We start from the raw sequence: 24,637 nt of genomic DNA on the forward strand, positions 1-24,637 counted from the left end.
CAAGGACGTGGTCGTGTGTATATTAGTCCTTAACATATAACTTTTTTCAAAAATAAATATTGCAAGGATACAAATTTAAAACGACATTTTCGATACCTACTCGTCCTTATAAACCTAAAATTTCATCTTATTTATGTTTTGGGGAAAAAAGGGGTTGCAATTATTCAAGCTTGCCAGATTCGCTCAAAATTGTTTATGCTTGTTTGCCACAGTCGCATAACCTAAAGTAAATTTACACACATTCACATGAACATACAAACATTCATATACATATACATAGATCTACAGCAAGTCTATACATAAAAATCAACTCTGCTGTGCAAATACTCGGTTTTGATGACCAAATGCCATTACACCTGTTGTCCGGCCTACAATTGTGTGCTTAGCAAATCCTTTCACCAAAATCATATTTACCCAAAATTTTGAGCTAAAGTATGTATGTGTGTATGCATTGACACTTGAGAGCTGGCAGCAAATTGCAAACACTTTAGCATCTCTTAAACCTATATACTAGTAGTACGGTCACATTTGCTTCACACGAAATTGACCTTTATTCGGTGCCGAGAGGGAAAACATCTGTGAATTTTGAAGTGTAAAATGACAAACCAACTCACACACAGAAATACACTGAATACAACAGTAAATGGGGTGCATACACAAAAGTACAAAATCTACAAGTGTGCTCGGATATCCTTTCGACAGCAGCTCCTTAGATCCTTTCTAGCAGCTGCGTGAAAATGCAATGGATTGCGCACTTGTATGACTGTTTTGTGTGCTTTCATATTTGTAGCTGTCACAAATTCACTCACATGCTCGAGTACTTACATTAGGGTGAATCAATTTGCATGAGAGATTTTTTCGGCTAAATATGCGCGTTTAGCACAGAATGATTCTATGTGTAATTCTAAGCAAATTTGCCGAAGAAACCATGGCTCTAAAATCAATTTGGAGTTTTCTAAATTACGAAAATAGATTTTTTAGCATTTTGCTGTAGTGTTGTAAAGAAGTGTTTAAATTTTATACAGAAACATTCTAGAAGGGCTTTTTTGCTATGAGGGTTCCATTTCTGCGCTTAACTTTGCAACAGTGAAAATTTTCACATTTTCTTCGAAACCTACTTTCGCAATTTGGTAAACTCCACATTGATTTTAGACCTATGGTTTCTTCGGCAAATTTGCTTTCAATTATGCACATGTAAAAGCCTCCTATCCTATACGCGCATAGTGAAAACAAATTTAGCCGCGTTAGCAAACATACCTATATACCCCTGAGCCTAAAATAGGTATTTTTGCAAGGCAATTTCGAAAAAAAAGTATTTTTTTTCTGCTGTCGGATCTTGAAATAGCGACGTTCCTGTTTCGAAGACACATTTTTTTGTTCCCAAGCTCATTGACCTCAAGTAGCCCATTCTAATACTTACCCACGAACCTAATATACCACACTAATGTCAGTAAATTAAAGCTCGCCGAAAATCATGAAAGATGCTTTTTGTTTATTTCAGTAGAACTATTAAAAGAAATGCTGTAAGTAGGCATCACCGAAAAAGTTAAAACACAATGCCTAGGGTCAGCAAAAAATTATATTTTTTTTGGAAATGGCCTTGCAAAAATACTTTAGACTCAGGGGAGTACTGCGAAATTATTTTTTTTTTGCTTGCAAGCTGGTGCGATCTAATGTACAAACATTCATGCGTGTGCTTCTCTTCCTTTTTCATACATACGTATTTGCTGTTTTGCCTTATTACTTCTGCTTTCAATCGCAATACAAACAAACAACGCCATGTTGACTTCAAATCACATATTGTCTAAATATTTTCATCCGCTTTGTCGCTTTTGCTTTTCCCTACCTCTCATCACTGCAGTTCACTTTGTCTGCCAGAGTAGAGCTTTATGTTTTTACAGCTTACAGCTTTTTGTTATCCTTTTGCATCCTGCATGGGAAGTAAAGTATGTTGGGTACTTACGTTTTGAGTGCACAATAGGGAATTAATAAAACGAGAACGAAAAATGAGTTTAGAAAATGTGGAATTGGAGTCAAGCCGAATATGAGCAGCGAAATATTGCAATTAGAATTATATACATATATATAGGTATGCAAACAAATTTAAGGCACAGAGAGTTTAAGGTAATTCTGTAATTTCGATTTGTGGTTGTTAGGTTCGCTTTGAAACTAATTTAGTGAATTTCCTAGCTGAGTAGATGATTAGGACTTTTAAGACCTTCTACAGTCAGATAATTTTTTTGATTGTAAAGGACTTACTTCTTTTACATAACATTAAGTTAAGTCTATTTAAATTCGAATTACATAAAACACTCGTTTTTGATTATTACTTATTATTTTCAATTACGTCTTTTCTCTTAAAATCCGTCATAATATAGAGTCTAGTCTAAATAGACACTATGTATTTATCAGGCTGTTATTAAGAGAACTGATATTAAACCCCTTATCCCATTCTTTAAGCCCCACACTGAAGCAATTGAATGAGCTATGCAAATGCTTGGTAATTGGCACGTTCGATTGTGCTGCGCCCAAAAAAGATGAACTGTCCAAAAATATAAAAAATAGTTACATGTACTTTTTATGTCATGTAGTAGAGCCCTCGAATTTCACAGTTATCGAAATAAGTCGAGTTATCGAATTTTGTTTAGTTATCGGATTTTCGTGTTTTTGAAATTCATCAAGTTATCGATATGTATAAAATTATTTAAATTTATTGAGAAACTCGAATGTATCGGGTCAATTTCAAGTCCTGCCGAAGTCCTCCAAAGATCTTAAAAGTTATAAAAAATTGTAGTCACGTTTTATTTCCAAAGCAGGAGATTTTCCAATAGGTTACTTTGAACCTTATAAGTTAGAAAACTTCTCCAAGGCTCTTAAAAACTAGAAAAACGGTCGAATTTCGACAGTAACTGGCACTCTAGTAATTACTGCTTCTATATATGTATGTAATAATGCTATATTGCTATATCTTAAATTATTATCGCGGTTAGTGCTCGACTCTCTTTGATGCTCTTCATTCTTTGGAAATCTGAAAAACTGGAGCCAAGACAAAACTTATTTACATATAAAGCTGTGTGGTATTTTATATGTTGATCGAATTCAAAAAGAGCACGCTACTAGTTTCTTTCCTGAGCTAGTTGACGTCACTTGGAAGCGCCAACTGAGGCCAAGTTCTCCACCAAGAGCGGGAGCAATGTTTTTCATAGATTTAAAAATATTGTATTCTTTGTTCATTTTCGACGGGAATTCTGCTCCTGAATTTTGAAAGGTTAAATTGTCATTTTGAGTACATTCTTTTATCGGATCTCTCTCTGACTCTGATGTTGGGCAGTGTACTTTGAATGTGGTAGCAGTATTATATATATCTCTAGCTTAGAGTGAACAGTTTCTAAGCACCATTTTAAAAATTTTACAGGAGAGGAAAAAAACTTCTTAAAGGCATTTTCCTCAAGTATTTCGCAAAACTTTGAATACAATATTTTGTCTGTTCTATAAAAAGTAAAACTCCATACGAATCAGAGAGGCTCCATCTTCATTAAAAGATTTCATACTATTTCGGTCTTATCAGATTTTCAGTGCTTCTTTTGGACTTAAGTTCTTTTGGACAAAGTTTCCTTTCATTGAATATAAACGAGAATAAATAAAACAAGTACCTTTATCCTCTACGAAATACTGCATTTTAAATTTCTCTAGCGTCCTGTGTCAAAATTCATTCTAAGCTAGCGATATGTTTTCTTCTATATAAAAACTGACGATCATAGCAAAAATTCGAGACGCATCAATTTTTTTTTTCAAAAATAAATTTTTTTTCAAACTAGAATTTTGTCTTGCTCGATTTTGTTGAGCTTTTCTAATTTTTGTACATACACTGCCGGCAAAAAGTATTGGCACTACAAATTTTTCATATTGGGTGAAAAATTCTCAGCTGGACCTCGGATTGTGGGTAGAGCGGTTTATAGATGTGAAAGGGATTCTGAGAATTTTTTTTTGTAAAATTTTAATTTTTTAAGTTTTTATAAACAAATATACTATTTTTAAGTAATCTTTTTTTCAAAACTCATTTTCTCTTAAAGTATTTGACGAAAGTTGATGAATTGAATGTAAACGTAGTGACTTTAGAGCTTTAAAAAAATATATTTTTATAATTTAGAAAAAAAAAATTTTAATTTTAAAATAAATTTTTAAGTTGCCTTAAAAATATGTTCTCTATGAGTGTTTTCCATTTCGTTTATATTTTCGAAAACTGCATTTATTGAAGAAAATATTTGTAAAAAAAAATTTTGTTAGATCTTTTCTGTTTATTACTTACAGCAACATTTGTCACAGCGCGCACGCATCGTGACCCATGCACGCTCACCGCCTATGCGCGCAACGTGTTCACTAGAAAGCGCATACAGGGGCAACTAACAATTGGCTCATATTTGCGACTTTTAACATAACCTTTTATAATAATGATGGGATTTGTGGTATTTAAAATAATCTTATCAAGTCCATTTTTCTGGAATCCCTTTCACAACTATAAACCTCTCTACCAACAAATTTTCACGCGAAAATTCCGACTTGACTGAAATCCGAGGTCCAGTTGAGAAATTTTCACCCATTGTATGCAACATTTTTTTCTAGTATTTTTCCGCCAATTTTTTTATAAAAATATGGTTCATTCTACAGCAAAAAAAAACATAAAAATATTATTCCTAAACTTTGAACAAAACTCGCGAAAATTCAGCAAATTTTCATGCAAATTTTCAACTTTTTAATCAGATTTTTTAGAATTTTTTCGGTATGCAGATATGTAGTACAATCAATTTTGTTATATTAAAGTACAAGTTTTAAGTAGCTAGGAATTACCGTTTATTTTTTGACAGTTTTTTTTACGCAATCTCTTCTATACAAAAAAATCTTCGAAAATATTTCATATGAAAAAAATGCAAAAAAACACCTTCAACCAAAAAATTAACTAACTCCGAACTTGCACGTTTTTTATAAGAATATAATGGGCTACTACAAAACTGCGTACCCAACAGAATTTGACAAAATCTGATTAAAAAGTTGAAAATTTGCATGAATATTTATTGAACTTTCGCGAGTTTTGCACAAAGTTTTGAACTCATAGTTTTGTGTTTCTTTTTTATTGTAGAATGAACCATAATTTTATAAAAAATTAGTGGAAAAATATTAGAATAGAAATTGATGCATGTGTTGTGAAAAATTCGCTGTGCCAATACGTTTTTCCGGCAGTGTATGTATGTATTCAGAAATTTGGATTTACATACATAGATTTTGTTAGACCATATCATTTGATCGCGGTGTTTACAACAGGTTCACATACAAAGTATCTATTTGATAGAACTTTTTTCAAAAACTAACGAATACTCGTACCGACTCGTACACCCTCACAATTTCGAGTAAATTCGGATTCAGATAACACAGATAATTTTTTTTGTGCTGGTGTAATCATTAATTGTTACTCAGTGCACACGCACATAATTATGTTTAGGTTTGGATTCCAATAACCAGTTACCAGTTTTTTAGGTCCTAGGTTTTGTTCGCTTTCCAGCTTTCACTTTATTACTCCGATTTTTTTTTTTTAAATCTAAAATTTTTTGTGTTTACAGCTCACAATCCACACGCCGCAAACAACAAAATGGGCGTGAACGCAATCGACGACCCAAAACCGATGAGGCACAAAATGTGGACAGCAACATCATGGAGAACGAGGTGAGTGACTTCTTTTAGATTTACTTTAAATTACATAACTACGAATATAGACGAGAGCAACGTCAACTGGATAAAACCTCAGTTCTATTATCCAAAGCAATCCTAAAGCAACAAGATGCCTATAGTTTGGCAAAAGAGTAACCGGGTTGCGGTAGCTTGGCTTTACTGCTGTTATTTGACTGCTGAAACCCTTATATTATACTTGTGCGTGTGTGCGAGTGTGCGTGCGTTTAATGGCGTACGAAATTGTCCGACAAAATGCAGGTTTTACTTGGTATATGGTTTGATAGTTTGTTTGCACACCACGAAGAAAGCCACTCGAACGGCTCAAATATCAACAGGAAAGCCCTTCTTAATAACCAGCCAGCTGCGTTGACTCTCCTTCGATGCAGTATCTTGGCAAAGTTTTTGTAGGATATGCTGCTTTGCTGCGGATATTGTGACCACAACAATGTGTATCAACTTTTCTTAATTTGATAGTTTTCCTCATCGTTTGCGCTGCATGCCATCTTCCCTGCAGTTGCAAGCGAATCCCAAAGGATGCATGTCTGATTCTGTTGCTCTGGCTCTTGCCGCTTGCTTTGTGGTGCTCCTGCATGTACACATTAGGGATGTCAATTTTCGGGGTTTTGTGGATCCTGGGATTTTCGGGATCTGAAAATGCAATCCCGGGATCCCGGATTTGTCCCGAAATTCAGGCAAAAGTGCAACACATCTGTGATCATCCTATTATAGTATTTTAAATCAGATTGATATAACAAAAAAAAGTACAATTTATTGTAATTCATTTACATATTTCTAAAGGCGATAAATCAGTATTTTCAATCAACAAAAAACAAATATAAAGTTTGACAAACATACATGTATGTATGTACATATCCTCATTAATTTATAACATAGTTTTTGTACTACAAATACAAATGCCTTTACGGTCACTCACAGAAATATTTTGCATAGATTTTTTTTGCAATATTCAGAATAGTTTCATGGTTTTTTTTTTTGTTAATTTAAAAAAATATATATGTATGTGCAATTTTGAAGTTGCGAAAACATCCCGTCGACATTTTATTTTTTTTTTTTGCTACATAAAAATTCGTTATAAGGAAGAAAATGCCCAACATCGTCAGTAAAAAAAAATCAAAATTCAAGGGAGTTTTTAGCAACTTTAAAATTGCACTTTTTTGTATTAAATTGAATGGGCTATAAAACTGCATAATAGAATTTTTTGTAAAAATTATTTTGTAAAATTATGATTGATATTTTTATGATAATTTGGTGAACTTAAACCAACTTTCTCNGAATTTTTTGTAAAAATTATGATTAAAAAGTTTGATATTTTTATGATAATTTGGTGAACTTAAACCAACTTTCTCTAAAGTGTGAAATTTTGGTTTAAATGATTTTTGTTGTAAAATGACCTATATATTTTTTTTAATTAACAAAAAAATACCATGAAAAATATTTTGAATATTGCAAAAAAAAGCGATGCAAAATATTTTTGTAAGTGACTGTATTTGGCACAGCAGTAACTGCCTATGTAACTATATAAAATTTTTTGAATCACGGTTTGAGATCAATTTAAGATATTATCAGTATATTTAAGTAATAATAAAAGAGTTAACACATTGAAGTAAACAATAAATATATAAGTGCATCACCTATTCTATTTCGAGCGAAGCAAAATTATTCCTTCTTTTGATGGTAATGCGATCTTAAAGAAATTATAGCATTAAGGGTTGCAAAAAATTCTTAATTTGCCCTTGAGAGGGGATATTTGTGATAAAAATTTGATTGGCTAACAAAAAAATTGTTTCCAGCAATCCCGGGATTTAAATCGACTAATCCCGGGATATTCCGGACTTAAAAAAGATCGGGATCCCGGGATCCCGGGATCCCGGTATTTCCCTAGTACACATGTATGCATGTGTATGTATGTACATTAGGATGCCTCAGCCAAAATTGTTGCGGGTTTTCCACCGGAAGAATAGATTTTATTATATTTTAAGAGTTTTACGTGAGCTGAAGTGATTTGAAAATACCGCCAAAAATCGATTTCTTTATAATTAAAATACGTTAAACATTTTTGTTTTTTTTCATAAACTACCTCAGATGATGGAAGAGTTTAAGTGCAAAGGCTCTGCATAAAAATGTTTAAAAATGGTATCAACGGAACCAAAAAAAATCGGATTTTTAGTGGAATTTTCAAATCGAACCCGCGCGAGTAAACCTTATTATTTTTCCGAAGTAATGTGGTGCAGGTCTTAAAATTTAATTAATGCTACAACTCCGATGAAAAACAGTACGGATTTTTTTTTATGGATAGTGATGCACCCTAATATATATTTGTACTTGTATGTATTGCTGGCTGAATGTGCGCATACTGCATAGCGTTCCTAATCAGATTTGCTCAATCCAGTTATTCCACTTGTATGTGCGCAGAGAGCGAGCAGACCAAGCAAGCGTGCATCCTTTAAAGCGTCGGCGTGTGTGCTTGCAGCAATAGGGAGACTGCTGCAACGATTGCATTGACAACAAGAGTAATACGTTTTTCGTAATATTGTCAGCGTTCAAATATGAAATTGTACATATTTTTTTACTCCTTTTCTTTTTTGCTGTTTGCTGTGTCTTCTTTGTTTGTGGACAACGAAATTTATGCGCTCGTTGTTTTTTTTTTTTTTTTGTCTGTCGTTTGGTTTATCTTTTATGAGTTTTAAGCAATTGAAGCTTGTTGAAGTGTTGTTTAAATTTTTTTTTGTGTAATTTAAATTTCGTACTTTTTTTGCACGGTTCTCAGTTTCTTTCTACTACATGGATAGAAGTATTTGTTGTCTTATTTTCATGCTCATCTTCAAAAATTACATTTTTCTCCTTCAGCCGTTTTCCATTTTGTTTTGTGAAACAATAAAAATAAAAAAACAAATAATTAAAACATTCTCACTCAAACTAATTGCATATTTATTGTCTTTTCTTCTTCTAACTTCTCTTTCCGCGTACCTTTCAACTTATCGTCATCGCTTAGCAGTCGCAATTAGTACAACAGGCCAACGAAAGTGGCGGCAGTGAAGCGCCAAAATCTACAAGCGCCACCAATGGTGGCAGTCGCACCAGTATTCTACTAGCGATGCCATACTTCCAGGCGCTACTCAGCAATCTGCAGGTGAGCTGGTCTAACCAGAAGAAGGTGTAGAGGAAGGGGGAAAGCATAGAATGCTCACAGTACAAAGAACAGTACAAGAAAAAAGTGAAGACAGTGTACATGTCGTCGTCGGTCAAACTGTCAGTGCAGCGGTCACTCAAACAGTCATTCAAATAGTCAGTGAAACGCGCGCTTCAAACTCATTGTCATTGCTGCTTTTTAAAGAGGGAGTGTGCGAGTGGGCGGTGTTGAAGGGTCTATAGTTGCTTGCTTGTGCAGTCAGACAGGCTGTCCATCCAACTGTCTTCTTCATCTAACCAACTGACTGTCAAGTACCGCCGGCCGCCATGCCCCTCTTTAAAAGCTTTTAGCCTTTCTTTTAGCTTTTTTTTTTTGTCTGCCTGGCAGTTTAACCGTCGGCAAAGGGAAACAAGAAAACGCAACCGCACTAGCCGAATGTCAGCGACAGTTGATATGCTTTCTTGTTTTTGTATTACTTTTCACTGGCCACTCTATTCACTTCCTTCTTCTGGTAAATTTACTTCGTTGTAGCAAATATTTGTTTGTCGTTCATTTAATTGTTCGTTCGTTTGTTTGTTCGTTCGTTTGTATGTTTCTTTGTTGGTTGGTTGTTTCATTTCCTTGTTCGTCGGTTCGTTTGATCGTTTCATTTTCTTTTCTTCACTCATTATTTGATACACTCGTTTGTGCGTTTGTTGTTATTGTTGTTCGTCATTGCATTGCATTGTACATTAAACGTCACTGTGCCATTCATCGTTGCACGCCCTGTACAAATGAAAATGTTCAGTCAAGGTGTTTGCCTTCTTTCATTTCAATTGATTTTCATGCGATTTTTTGTTGGTTTCATGCAATTATTGTAACACCCAGGCATTCAAACACTTTTATTGTTGTTAATATTGTTTCATCATCGTTTTCGCCCACTTTTGTATGCATTCATTCACCTCTTCCGCATTATATACTTCACTCATTGTTTTCTTTTTCTTCATTTATCAATAAAACCTTTGATGGGTCGGGCGTGAATAATTATGATGCTGATTTTAAATTGTTTATTTTTATAAAAAATTAAGCTTGCAATGAATACCTGCAGCTATATTCTCAGTTAAAAATAAGTTCATATGTATAAGTATGGAGGGACTTCGTTTTTAATAAAAAAAAACGCATATCACACGGCATTTTTTTTGCAAATTCGGAGTGCAAACACTTCACTGTGGAGGAGTATTCTTTATGGAAAAAATTGGCTTTTTCTTTGACGGCCAAGTTGAACTGCATTTATAAAGCATTTTCTAGTATAAAAAATTAATTTCGGATTAAACTATGCCAAGCATTTTTTGAAACTTTCTTATCTGCATTTGGTATCAGAAATTACCATAAAGCTCAGTGAGAATACCTCTGCCTCTTTTACATGTTCTCCGCTAATTTCTTTAAGACCGAATTTATGTACGTTAAGGCAGAAAAATGTCCTCTCTTAGACACCGTTACTTCTACGACGGGTCACCGCAACATGCACAGCAATGACATGGCATTCATATGAACTTAATTCAACCTATACCACGAATTATTTTGTGGTTGTCTATGAGTTAATTTATTGGCCACACTTTCTGGCACGAAGTTTATTGTAGTTGTAAGTAGCATTTATCCTGTAGAGTCTGCCACATCCTTGGAGTTTCGTTTCAATTTGGGCTGAAGTACATTACTTGCTGCAATAGCTATAACTCACCGGGGCGGACGGAACTTTGAAGACCCTATTCAATATCTGTCCAGAATTGTGTCGATAGGAAGGAGTATATTTGCTAAAGTTCTGAAATTTAACAAGGTGGATTTAATAGAAATATGCTAAATATATTATTCTTTCTTATTCGGAAATTTCATAGCGCAAATAAGTATTGCCCCAACTGCAAAAAGTTCGTATTGAGTTACAAAGTTTCATTCCGGAAAGATCGACGTAGCGGCAAAAACTCAAATAATTTTAAATGTATAACCTCTTTTTGAAGAGTACGAACTCTTTCCACTACACTTTCGGTTAGCGATATTCGTTTAATCGAAAGCTGTCAACTATTCGATTAGTCGTTTACATTAGATTATTCAGTTAACCGTTTATTTTCGGTTAATCGAATATTTTAAGCTCAAGTTTTTTTTGCATTTTTAATTTTCCTTTTTGGCGTTCGTGTGTAACGACGACTATCGTTTAGATTTTCATTGTGGCAAACTTCGGCTAAAAGTGCGCTAATTATTGAAATTTTATTGCGTAATATTTTAGAGACAATGGCTAAAGTAATACCTACGTCCAATTTTGCGTTTATTTTTTTTTTACGAATTTCAGAGAATATGTGGAGCAGTTGTAAAACAAAACTTCACCACATATGGAACTAGTTACTTTCTTTTCGTCCTCGGATTCGAAAGTATCCCAAACCCAGCTGTTTTGGCTCGCGCTCATTTTTGTATTCGAAAAATATATATGTATGTATGTACATTAGAGTTTTCCAAAAACAATAAAGTCGGAATTTAAATTCGGCCACCCCTGGGATCATTCTGAATCTAAAAAATATACCCCTATCTTTTATTTAAAAAAAAAAAAAATATTTAGGGATTGCTCACAGTGTTCAAACTTTTCCATGTATTTTTATATGGGAAAAACAACTTTTCGTTGAAACGGTATAAAATTCTTGAAAATAAGTATTTTTCCATCGGAAAACTGTGGTTCTCTTCAGGAGTCTTGCAATTGTTTATTTAACCTTTTTTTAGTACTAAAGATCTCTTCTTGGTCCCCCATTGCATTTTCGGGGGGTTTTGGAGGACCTATAAAATATAAAAAGTCGCCTAACTTCGACAATTTTTATGCGATTGCAATAAATGCGATATCAGATTATTTGAAAATAGATTTAATTTTAAATAGTGCTCCATATTTTAAAATTGTAGAAATTATCGATGGTCAAAATTAAAAAAAATTTTGAAAAATAGGAGTCTTTTTTTAATTTACCCGATAAAAAAGCCCAACAAGCCTAGTGCAACAATAGATTTTTATATACCATTTTAAAGGCCTATATATCCTCCGCTCAGATCGTATTCGTTTTGGGAAATGGAATCAAAAATAGTAATTCAAAAACTTATAAATCTTTAAAATCGTACTTTCTGTTCTAAATCGACAGGTCGCGACCTCTAAATGACCTTTAAAAAATCTATAAAAATAGGAAATAATGTTTCTCATAAAAACGAATAAAATTAAGGGTAGAGTCTTGAAATTTGCAAAAAAAAAAGCTTTTCCGATAGGCACCCTAATATACACATTCATATGTATATGTACTTCCATTCTCAATTACACCACCTACTTGCTGTCGACTTACATATGTAAGTTACGCTGTAGTTTTGGTTACAGTTTTGATTACAATTTCGGCCACCGATTGAATTTCAGCAAACGACCAAGCGTGGCGTGTGTCCCACTCTTTCCTATACGAACCTACATATGTATAATATTTCGTTATTTCTTGCTTGAAGTGCCCAGGTTTGCGCCGCCTTGCTGCTGCTGTGCCACTTGCGTACTTCTGTAAAGTGCTGCTTTTGTTGGCTACCTCAAATTTGTGGCAGATCCTTTTGCTGCCAACTACGACTATATGACTTTAGTTATTTCTGTCGCCATAACGGCTCACAAGTACACTTTCAGTTTCTAGCTTTTGTTTCTCGGCGAGTGTGCTTACTTACTTGTCGAGCATTTTTGTTGTTTTCGTTTCATATTCATTTCGTTTTTGCATTACTTTCACGTCGTCTGCTAGCCATTTTGGGCGCATTGAGTGTGCAACACAGTTTCAAATATACATTTTTCTTTTGTTTTTGTCAAGTACATTGGCTATGTGCTACGGACTGAAGCGCGTTTTGGACGCTGGCGTCTGCCCTGCTTTCAACTATGAGTGATTTTGAGTTGCACTTAATTTCGTTTTAGTACGCTTTTTGTGCACTGCACTTCGTTTCCGTTTGTTTGGCTGCGACTGCATGCCTTTCGTCATTGTACCTTTTTATTTAGTTTTAGTTATTTTTGCCTTTTGCGTGCGACGCCGCAATTTAACACCTTTTAGTCAACATTTATGACAATCCTTTGTGCAGGTTTGATGGCAGAAAATGTTACTAAATGTAATACTTATACATGTATAGTATGTACATATGTTTGTACCTATGTATACTGTAGTATAAATATATTTGATAGGATAGGGAACGATCGTTCCATTTTATTGCTTTTTATAGTTGCGTATACGCCGTGGCATGCGTTAAAATGTACATTCCCGTAGCTACGCCATGTCGACTATTATTAAAAGCATCTGAGATGCATTTATGTGCTTAAGTGCTAGCGACGTTGAAGTGATTTCTATTAGAGATGTGCTCTCTTCAATTCTACTTAATTTGCAGTGAGGTAGAGTACTTCGAAAATCTTTCATGCGAACTAAAAGTGCAGAGAAAGCCTAAATCAGTCAGTAATCAGTTTCGAAGCGAAATTTAATGAAATTATATAATTAAACTACTTTTAATAAATCGAAATATTTGCTTCTTATCAATATAAACGGGAAATTTTTAAAAATGTTCAGCTTTATGAGATAGTAATATATAGACATTAGTGTGCCTCACAAAAAAGTTGCGGATTTTTTTCCACCGGAATTATAAAATATATTATATTTTAACACCTCCGCTAAAATATTTCGGGAAAATAGTAGGGATTACATACGTGAACTCGACGGATTTGAAAATACCTCTAAACGTCAATTTTTTTTGTTTCCGTTTACGCTTAAACTCTTCTATCATGTGTAGTGATTTCTAGAAAAAAAAATTAAATAACTTTATTTATAAAAACCTCGATTTTTGGAGGCATATTTAATTGGTCTAGCTCATGTAAATCTTTATATTTTTCCGAAGTACTTTAAGGGAAGTCTTAAAAAACAAAAAAAAATTATACTTCCGATGGAAAAACACTTCCGATTTTTTTACATACATTAGGCCGTATTAAAAAAAAAAAACTATTTTCTTCCAAGCGTTTTTGAGCACTCACTTTAAGGATATTTGTCTAGCCACCCTGTTAAAACAGCTAAATCGGCTATTTCTCTAACTTCCTTATTTGATTTCCGATTCCTATAAGTGATATACCGTTATAAAGATGTAGACAATTCCTACACCGGGAAAGATTATTTTTTACATGGTGCCGAAAAACATATTTTTCACTTTTTAGAAATACCCTCCAAGTGATGTTCAAACTAGTACTTTTTTCGGGCCATAAATACATCGTAATATGTCCAGTCCCGGTCTTATTTATTCATTAAAATTTTTGTTTGGTTTCTTCCATCAATATTTCCTTACTTATTTCTTCAACCCAAATAAATTCGTAAATAATTTTATTTTATTTTAAGCTCTACATTCAACCTTTATTGTAGCACACATAAAAAAAAAAAACATAAATAAGCATAAAAGTAACACCTGCAGGCTATTATCTAGCTGGCTCACCGTTTACCCCCCTATTACACACATTCTACGCCAGTTGCAGTGTTGCAATGTCTAATTGCATTCTGTCTACCCGCCAATGGCACTCGGTCGGCATGGTCAAGTGAACTTTTGCTTACTCTTCATTTATTCTGCATTTTTCATGTCTTTTTTTTATTTTTGGGTGTCTCGTTTATGCCTTCGCCATGTATGGCTATAAGCTCGCTTAGTACAACACAGCTGGTGTCTTCAAACCATTGGAAGGCTTTGTTTACTTTTTACGAGCAACCCGCGCACAGGAATATTGCATGTCTTCAAATTACTATGGTCTTGGCCATTCATTTCTGTTTGCTTTTATTTTGCCATTTCCATTTCTTCTAATAAATTTTTCAGATGTACTTAGCGCGCACAGAATAACAATGGCTTTAGTAAAAAGGTTATGATTTTTATTTCTAGCATTTAAGATTTAAATGGGAGTCTAAAAAACTGTAAAACAATTTACGTAGAGGTGCGGTATCTATTATTTTTAAAATTCACGAATTCTTTATTAAGCAATTTTTTTTTCACAGTATATTTTACGCCAATGTTGCTGAAATTTTATGCAGAATTAGATCTTCTGTTAAGTATTTTAACGACCTACAATTTTAAGCCATTTTTGAATGTTAATTGGTCTTGGTGAGAAGGTTTTTTGTGACAAAACTAAAATTTTTTTTTCGAGATATTTTTTGTTTTTTTGTTTTTAAAATATTTCCGGATGATTTTGTGGTTTCCCCAGTTCTATCGAAAATCTTTAAAATTTGAAGTACATTGCCTTGTCACCGTAAATAGCGAGTGATATGAACTTTTACGTTGGCCAATGCAAAAATACTTATGGTGTTGAAGATCATTAACTCCTTGTAAAGTAAAAATTCTTCGTTTAAGTTGAAACGACTCCTCCCGAACTTTTGAGTCTTACCGCGGCTATAACGTTTGCCTCGAGCAATTTCGGAGGTAGATACAAGATCGAACTTATGGTGTATGCGGACGTGAGAAAAGGGACTTAACACATCATTTAGGGTTTCTAAACATCTCGACTCCAGCGCAATCTATTGAATCTACTTTTCCGGAAGTATTTCTTATGATGAAATGAATACCTGTTAGGAATTTCAACCAGATCGTGCAATAAATAGGGATTTTGCAAGTTTCTCGACACTGGCGACATCAATCGGCATCATTTTTCAAGCAGGCAACAACTAGAGTCTTTTGTTTTTGCAAAAGTGTGTCTTATTACTTAACAAATACGCATTGCGAACATGAACAAAATGCACCCAAAACACACGAAGCCATTCAAGTGAAAAGGCTTATTTTCGACCAAAAGTGTGATTGTGTGAAAAATATGAAGGTAAAATTTTTACTTAGTGCTCTATAACACTAACATACATTTCTGATTACATAAAATTTTATCTTTTACATAAAATTTTAAAGATATTAAAAAAAAAATTATTTATAAAATTGGACTGTTATAGCCCCCCCAAAAAAAAAGGTCTGAGAGGACGGTTTCTCCCTATTTCGGATAAGGGGAATCGAACTGCATCATTCGCTTTTTTAAGTTACACGCCTTCAAACAATTTTTTTTTTTTTAATTTTGCCTGCAAGGGAAGTTTTTCATTTCTTTGACAAAGCTGTTCAGCATATCTCAGATCTTAACTTTTGTGAACATAGTTTTACGTGATTGGAATTTCATTTTTCATGCAAAGTTTAGATGGATGTGTGTTCCTATGTGTTTTGGGGCGCTAAAACCAAACCAGACTACAAAAAATGAATTATACCCCTCCATCACTCCCTAGAGCCCTTGATACACCCTGAAGGGGTTGTGGTTGAATTTTAAATTTTCACTCAAATTTAAAATGTATTTGTATTCCTATGTTTTTTTTTTTGATTTTTTTTAAATCACATACAATCGTAAAAAATAATCTCCCTAGATTAATAAACTCAAAGCTCAAAAAATTCCAAATATCCATAGTCAGTTCTTAATCGAAAAAATCTCGAAAACGGGAAAAAACGGGAATTATTTGCGTATTAAACGACCCAAAGTTTGCCTAGAAAATTCTTTTTTGTAGAGGTTAATTCTGTAAACTATTTAGTGAAATCAATGGGCCAATTTGAAAATTGCACTTCACTATACTAAAATTTAATTGGTTGCAAAAGTGCATACCAAAATTGTTTCTAAAGTTTCTGATTGAAAAGCTAAAACTTTTGGTGAAACATTCCAAAATTTTTAAAATTTTTTCAAACAACATCAAGGTGCACGCCAAAAATCGGAGCAGAAGCTCGGGCAAACACTTACATATTGTGTAAGCCCCTTATAATTATTATTGATCGCAAATAAATTTGTTTCACCAAAGTCAGCTTAGAGGTTTTGCCGCCTATATTCAGGTCATTATCTTATAACAAAAATGTTCTTCACTTCAGCCAGCCTCCTGTGTTAATTTTCTGACCAAGAATAAGCCATAGGTATTCTGAGAAGATTTTATGTAATTCCAACTGAGCAAGTGGTCTGACTGAAAAGACCTTCACTCATTACATGTCCAATGATACAATAGATTCCGTGCACAAATTACAAGCGCACCTAGTTTCATCATGTTATTTATTCATAAAAAAAAGTTTATTATTTTACATATATTTATGTACGGTGACCATACTTATGCGAGCCGAATTCGGAACAAAAAATAATGTTGCTAATTTTTTCCATAAAAGCTAACAGACCTTAACATTTCTTAAATGATCCTAGACTTACATATGTATTAGCCCTGAAACAGCATCCTTATAGTAAGATCACAAATTTGTAGGAAATCTTTCTCCACAAAATTTTTTACAAAGGTTTCGTTAAATTTTAGTACATTGTAAATGTATGTACACTAGAGGGCTGCATGAATGCATTCAAAACGGCTTTTGAATTATTCATATACAAAACGAATGAATGATTTTGGCTTCACATTTTTTTTGAATTTGAGTGAATAGCTGTTCTGATATTTGTGTCGACATCTTAATATTCAAACAAAGTGAAAATAAATTGAATTGAAATAAATGACGATTTTTTGTATGAATATCCAAAAATATTTTTTCTATGCACATATGTACAAACATACAATAGGAGTATTCTCCAAATCTTGCAAAGCCATCGCACGTAGCACAGATTGCATGGATTGCATAACTTGCAAACACACAACAACAAAATACATGGGAAACAACATTTCCTATCGCTGCAAAATATGCAACGTCGAAACCCATGTATATATTTTGCAAAATAGCATAGCAAGATAAATGCGACCCTGTGCTAGTTGTATTGTTGTTGGAATTGCTGCATATTTCTCTCATTCCTCTCATCTCGCTCACTTCATGTTTTTTTTGCTGTCTCTTGTTATTGTATTTGATACATAAGTTCGCTGCTTGCTACCCATGCATGCTTCCGCTTTGCAATGGGGTGCTCTCGTACTCTTCGAAATTTGGAATAGTATTTTTGCATTTCGTGCAATCCGTGTATCGTGCAAGGCTTCGAGAATACTCCTAATATATGTATGTATGTATTGCTGCGCTCCTATTACATACGAAAAAAACTTGTTTGTAGAAAAAAAACTTTTACCGAAATGAGTTTGATTCGAATGTTTTCCATTCATTCATTCACATTCTTCCATTTGAAAGTAGAAAATATAACACAAAATTTATATTTATAACTTACAAAATTCCAAACGCTGAGTGTTTTGCATGTGAAGTAATATATTCAAATCTACTGTACTCTGTTTGGCTAGAAGTTTGATGAATTCATGCAGCCCTCTAATGTACAACTGCTTTTGCTTATATTTATACCTTTCATGAGCATGAAATGGTATTATAACTTTGGTCCGATATTTGTAAATACCAGAATAAGAAAATATAGACCCATTAAAATGTATACTCAAATGATCAGAACGTCGAGCTGAGTCGATTTAGCCATGTCCGTCTGTCCGTCTGTCTGTCCGTTTGTTTGTCTGTCTGTCCGTCTGTTTGTATGCAATCTAGTCTCTCAGTTTTCGAGATATCCGGAAGAAATTTGGTAGATGGGTGTATTTTTATAGTGTATTAATCATTTGTTGGAAGAATCCGGAAGAATCGGACCACTATAACATATAGCTCCCATACAGCTGATTGTTCAGATATAAGATTTTTCATTATAACTCCTCCATTTAAGGAGCTAGTAACATGAAATTTTGCACTGTTGTCACTCATTATCAAAAGAATACTTTCAATTAAAATAGCGAAGATCGGGTCGCTGTAACCTATAGCCTCCATACAACTGATTGTTCAGATATGAGACTTTTTGCCATAACTTCGCCATTTATGCAGCTACACATGAAAATTCTCACCATTTTCACTTATTATTAACAGAATATTTACAGTGAAAATAATAATGATCGGGTCACTATAACTTATATATTGCCTCCATACAACTGATTATTCAGATATGGGATTTTAATGCAAAACTAATTTATTTGGACAGCTAAAACCGATTAATTTCGCAAGCTATTGTATAAATAATAATACAAAGTCTACTGAGAAAATCGTCAAAATCTATGCTGTATAATCTTTATCTCTTATGCCACTGATTGTTCCTATACCAGTTTTTGCGATATACATATCTCGTTAATGTAGGAAGCTAAACATACCGATCACACAGCAGTGAAAATCACTTAGAGTAGTGTTATGTAAGGCATATCTTCCATACCTCTGATTGTTTAAATATGATTTTTTATATATGTATGTATCTCCTCTATCTATGTATGCTGTGAATATATAAATTTTTTCAAATGCAGTAATCTGTTAAAGTAAAGTTTTCAGATGTTCATGAAAGGTATGAAGCCTTCGGCATAGCCGAAGACAGCGCTGCTTTTACTTGTTTTTGCCTTTTTTCTATCCCCCTGTTCGTTCTAATCACACAACGAAATCTATAGCAACATCCATTAAAATATCGATGACAAAACCGCTAAAAATATCGATAACAAAACCAATAACTTCGATAAAAATATCGGTAGAAAATCGATAATAATATTGGTAGCGAAATCGATAAAAATATCGATAACTAAATCGACAAAAATGTGGACAACAAATTCGATAACAAAATCGATTGATACCGAAATCGATAAAAATGTCGATAATAAAACCGATAAAAATATGGATAAAAAAATCGATAAAAATATCGATTGCTATATCGATAAGTCTCGAGTCTCAGGAAAATCTCTAAAATCCCAAAATGGTTCCCCGATTGAGTCTCTGTGTCTATCCTTTTCTCTATAATTACCCTTATTTTAATTTATCTTCATTTATCTTCATCTTTACTTTTACTGGTATACTCATCCTCATCTTTTTCTTTATATTTATTTTTGATTTTCATTTTACGTTTAACATTTTCTTCATCTACATATTCTCCTTCATCTTTGCCCTTATATAATTAAGTAAAGTGTTTAAATTTACATTGATCTTCATTTTTGCCTTTATATTTACGCATCTTTGCTTTTGTTTTTTATTTTTACCTTTGCCTTTATCCTTTTCTTTATCTATGTACGTACTCACCTTTCCTTTCATTCTTGTATTGGTCTTTTTCTAAGAGTTATTCTTTAGACATTTAAGGGCAAGTTTTTGTTAAATAAATACCTTGTGCATACAGTCAAGAAGCACTTGATTCAGCCCCAACCATTTCCGTGTGCAGTTTCCGTTGAATTTGCCAATTTACTCCCAACCAACCAACCGCCGCCAAAGAAGTTTCACTTCAAAAGACTGGAAATTTTACGAAAGTTTGCTGATTTTTTTTTAATATTTCGCAAATAAAATTAAATAACAAAAAGATAAATTTGTAACCAGGTGCGGTTAAAATTTTGACACGTAGTTTATCTTAGAGGAAACTATTAGTAAAATCTTTCTCCACTAGCCTTCTTATATAAACTAGTATCGCCCAGTAGTCGAAATTCGACATCTTTTTTCATACACATTTGAATTTTACCTGTCACCAATACTAACTCCTTTATGCGAATTACTATTTTGAATTACACCAGTATAATTTATAGCGAATTCACAGAAAAACTTAAAATCGAATTACGAAAGTTAATAATGGATTACTTTATGCTAATTCAACCAACTCTCCTCCAAATTTCTCCAGTAGCTCTTGAAAATAGACCGAAAAAGGAACTTCGATTTTAATTTATAAAAAATATGCATATGTATGTATTAATATGTATAGATCAGATGTTCATCTCTGACTAAAATGTCAAACACTATATTGGTCTGAGAGCCTCTTGGAGGTTAAAAACTAAATTGCGCACATCTACATAAACTCTTTCTTTTTTCATCAGAATCGTTAACGGTTGAGAAAGTAACTTGAAGGTTTACAACAAAAGATAATATTTCCTTCCCTAACGGCGGTTTCACATGGGGTTTTTATCAAGACTGGGCCAGAGCCCAATATTTTTTCATCACACCATTGGGCTACCAAATTATTATGTTACTAATATGTGTTCTAAAAGTGAAACAAATTTGATCATAAATATGATTTTTTAGGATAGCTCTCAAGCCCTGCGCCACCTGTCGGAAGACAAACACACATATCCTTCTAAAAACTTTTGCACCAAACAGCAATCATTTAATGCGATTTTAAAATCTGGGAGAAAATGATTCCCAAATGAATGATTCTCGCGATTCTGTATGTGAATAAATGTAGGTCTATAAAATTGCATTACCTTATAATAAGTGGTTCCAGAGATAAGCTATATGAGAATTTCAGTTTGTATGGGCGGTGACATACCCCTTTCCCATTATCTACCATTTTTCGTCATAGGTACGGTATTGACAACATATGTTGCTGTGTCAAATTTAAGGACTTTAGCATAGGCGGTTCCAGAGATAAGCAATATGAGAATTTCAGTTTGTGTGGGCGGTGCCACTCCCCCTTTTTCAAAATCTACAACTATTCGCCGGAAGTAGGGTATTTACCATCTATGCATCCGTGCTAAGTTTCCGTTCCCCAGCATAATTGGTTTTAGAGATATAGTGGTTTTCCCATTTTAGTCTATATGTCAGATGCCACGCCCCTTATATATCGGGATTAACATTTCTGGATTAGAGAAAGTTATATCCTTTAAATCGGTGTATGTTTCATTGAAATTGAGCGAACGGATTCGCTCGAACCTTTTTAGCCATTAGCACCGAAAAAGGTCAGTCCAAAGTGCATCTAGTCGTCGTCCAAAATGATTAGTTGCTTGATTGATGTTTCAAATAACCAAAAAAAAACAGTTGCTACGGTCTTTTGACTACATATATAATTTTTTAGAATCTTATTTTGTTTTCCACTTCAAGCAATTTATTATTTTTATTTTACTGCTCCACCGCTCGCGCATTTGCATTGCCTACATTCATTTATTGAATGCAACTTTTTATTGTCTTTTACAGTTAATTCAATCTTGAAATTGCCATTTAATTTTTTGCAATTCTCGCTTTCAAACTTCATTCGCACACCAGAGATTGCCAGTATTTCTGCAGCCACTTTTCTTTTAGAGCTGCGCGATTTAATTTAATTTTCCTGTCGTTTAAGTTGCACTTTTCGAAACCAAAAAGTTAAATGGCAGCATACAGGCTGCGCAGATTTACATGCGTCTACAAACGTACGTATATACATATACAAATAAATGAATTTACATTTGTGCGAATTTCGAAAGCCGAATTGTAAACATAAAAAATTTTAATGAAAATGGAAATGAAAATTCGCAAGCGGAACCAAAACCAACATCCCCATCAACCATAACTAACTCTACGCAGAAAACTTTTGAAAATAAAAAAAACGTAAATAAATAGTATGCAAAGAATAATATTTGCGCGCCAGTTAGCAAATAATCGCACATCCGCGGGCGCGCTGCTGCCATCCAACAACACGACAACCGAAGCCGAAGTGATGTCAAATAGACAGAGCAATTGGTTGGTGCGGGTGCGAGTGCGACCCCATCCCGCCCCGCCCCCACACGCACCACCTTGCGCACAAAATTGCATGGGGCATGGCATTTGCATGACAATAAAGCAATAACAACAACAACGTACGCTGAAAATATCAAACACTACACAAAATGCTCATAGCATGAATGCATTAAAAGTAAATAATAAAAAATTAAATGAAAAACGAGAAACGGGAAAGAAACACACACACATACGAACAACATTTGCTATGCCACTATATTGTACAATTTTTCTAACGCTTTCCGTTTTATTCTTTCTTCTTTTTTTTTGTTTTGTTTTGTTTCTAAACAATCACAAATATGTGCGTTTCTATCTACATTTATTTGGACAACAATATACTACAAACATACTATCTACCTATCGTTTGTTGGGCTACTACAACACCCCGAACATATTCGTACACAACTGAAATAATTTGCAAATAAATACTTTATACAAAAACCAAACAACAATATGTACACGCCAAACAAAACTTCTTTCATAGGTAACTCACTTGAATTTCTATATCTTTTTAAGCATATGTATTTACATAGAGATTACAGTTTTAAGCAAGCATAAAATATTCCACAAAAAAAAAAAAAAAGAAAAGACATTTACACACATACATACATGCATACAAGCCTGCTGAATGCGTTTAGTTAGTTTAAAGTTTCAGTTTTTTTATAAATATTGCAAGCAAATTGTATGACATTACTCATACGGCAGCGTGGCTCTGCTTGTTGGCGTTTTATAAGTAGTTGCGTATACGCCATGACCACACGTACTTACATACATACTTACATACATATTAGTGTCCGACCGAAGCTGGAATTTCGGCCGAAGCCGAAGGCGAAGCTGAATAGTAGGTACTATTCAATATTCTGCCGAACTCCGAAGCCGAAGCCGAATATTAAAATTAAGTTTGACGTTTCGTAAATAACACAGTGTGCGACAGTAAATTTTGCACACAAAAGAATGAATATATTCGCGAAACTATGGGTCAAATTCAGTAAAGCTACGGTTTTTAACCGAACCTTCGGTCGGAAACTAATACATATGTATGTAATATTATAAGATTTTATACATACAATTTTGTGCAGTGAAACGACCGCAAAAGCGTACAAGCCACTTACCCACTCATCGATGTGCATCCATAGCGGACGAAGTTAGCCAGCGAAATTACCCACAATTGCGCATACTTAATACGTTCGATGTGCGGAGGGTGCAATAACACAAACGGTAATAACGCAAATTTGTGTTATTTCCCAACTGAATGTGAAATAACACAAATTTGCTTTATTTCATTTCTCGTTGAGCAATAAGACCAACTTTTAAACTTTACTATTGAGTAATAAAGCAACATTTGACAAAAATTAGAACATTAACAAGTTAAATGGACGGATTTGTAAAAGTATACAATTTTGAAAGTGCCAACCTTTGTTGGAAGTAAAGCAAAACTCAAATTTCGGTATTGTTTCCCATTTAAAAGGGAAATATAGCAAAGTTTGCGTTATTGTCGTTTGTGTTATTGCTATTTTTCTTTAAAGTTAGCTATTCAGAGAGCAGGCTTTTTCTTATGATTAATATTTCAACTTAGCCTGAAATGTGTATAGGATTTTTGAGCCTTCTTCTCTCCTGAGGCCAACTTTTTATTGATAAAATTTTCGGGTGAAATTTTGGTTCCACAAATATTTCATATCGTCTCAATGTATTTTAATGAATTTATTAAAATTAACTATGGTGCTCCGTCATGTAATAAGAAAATGTTTAAAATCCTGATATAGGGTCATACCTAGTCCTCCTTCAGCAGTAGTTGGTTTTCTACCCCTTTTTCTACTTTCTTTAAAGAAAAGTATTACAACTCTACAACTCATGTTTTACTATTACACTCAAGTGATAGTTTATTTAACTGCGGGACAATTTTGCCACACTCCTCATTTGCCCACTTGTATGTAGCATTTCTTGCTTAATGCACCGCTAAGCGCAAAACATTTATTTCAACTACAATTACAATTGCAATGTCCGTTGCTATCAAAAGAGATATGTATGTATTCGCAATTCTAACTACCCATCAAATATGTGCACGCCTTTCCTGCATCCCTTCTTGATAATAATAACCTTAAATTGCAGTCTGCTCATCGCTTGTTCGCTTGCGCAATGAGCTGTCGATATCTCGCCACGCATAAGCGTCAATTTAATGCAATGTCTCTATAACAACAAATTCCGTTTAAAATTTCATATATGTTTTTGCTTACTTTTCCAATCGTAAGCCCAAATATGTATGCACATGCTTGTGCATGCGGAACTCATTTGAAA

The 24,637-nt window shown here is 33.8% G+C and overlaps 1 protein-coding gene across 2 annotated transcripts in view; it reads left to right on the forward strand.

Moving 5' to 3' along the window:
- Positions 1-24,637, forward strand: part of nolo (ADAMTS-like no long nerve cord) — an 83,751-nt gene that overhangs the window by 20,739 nt on the left and 38,375 nt on the right. Inside the window, exons 5-6 of one of the 2 annotated variants that reach the window (XM_017618117.1) lie at positions 5,616-5,718; positions 8,741-8,875. In XM_017618117.1, the coding sequence (XP_017473606.1) occupies positions 5,616-5,718; positions 8,741-8,875 (238 nt within the window). The remainder of the gene's footprint in view (positions 1-5,615; positions 5,719-8,740; positions 8,876-24,637) is intronic. The other variant, XM_017618126.1, reaches the window with a different exon arrangement.

Source organism: Rhagoletis zephyria, unplaced genomic scaffold (genome assembly GCF_001687245.7).
Source record: "Rhagoletis zephyria isolate East Lansing unplaced genomic scaffold, Rhagoletis_zephyria_1.1 Rzeph_scaffold_00033, whole genome shotgun sequence".
Classification (NCBI taxonomy): domain Eukaryota; kingdom Metazoa; phylum Arthropoda; class Insecta; order Diptera; family Tephritidae; genus Rhagoletis; species Rhagoletis zephyria.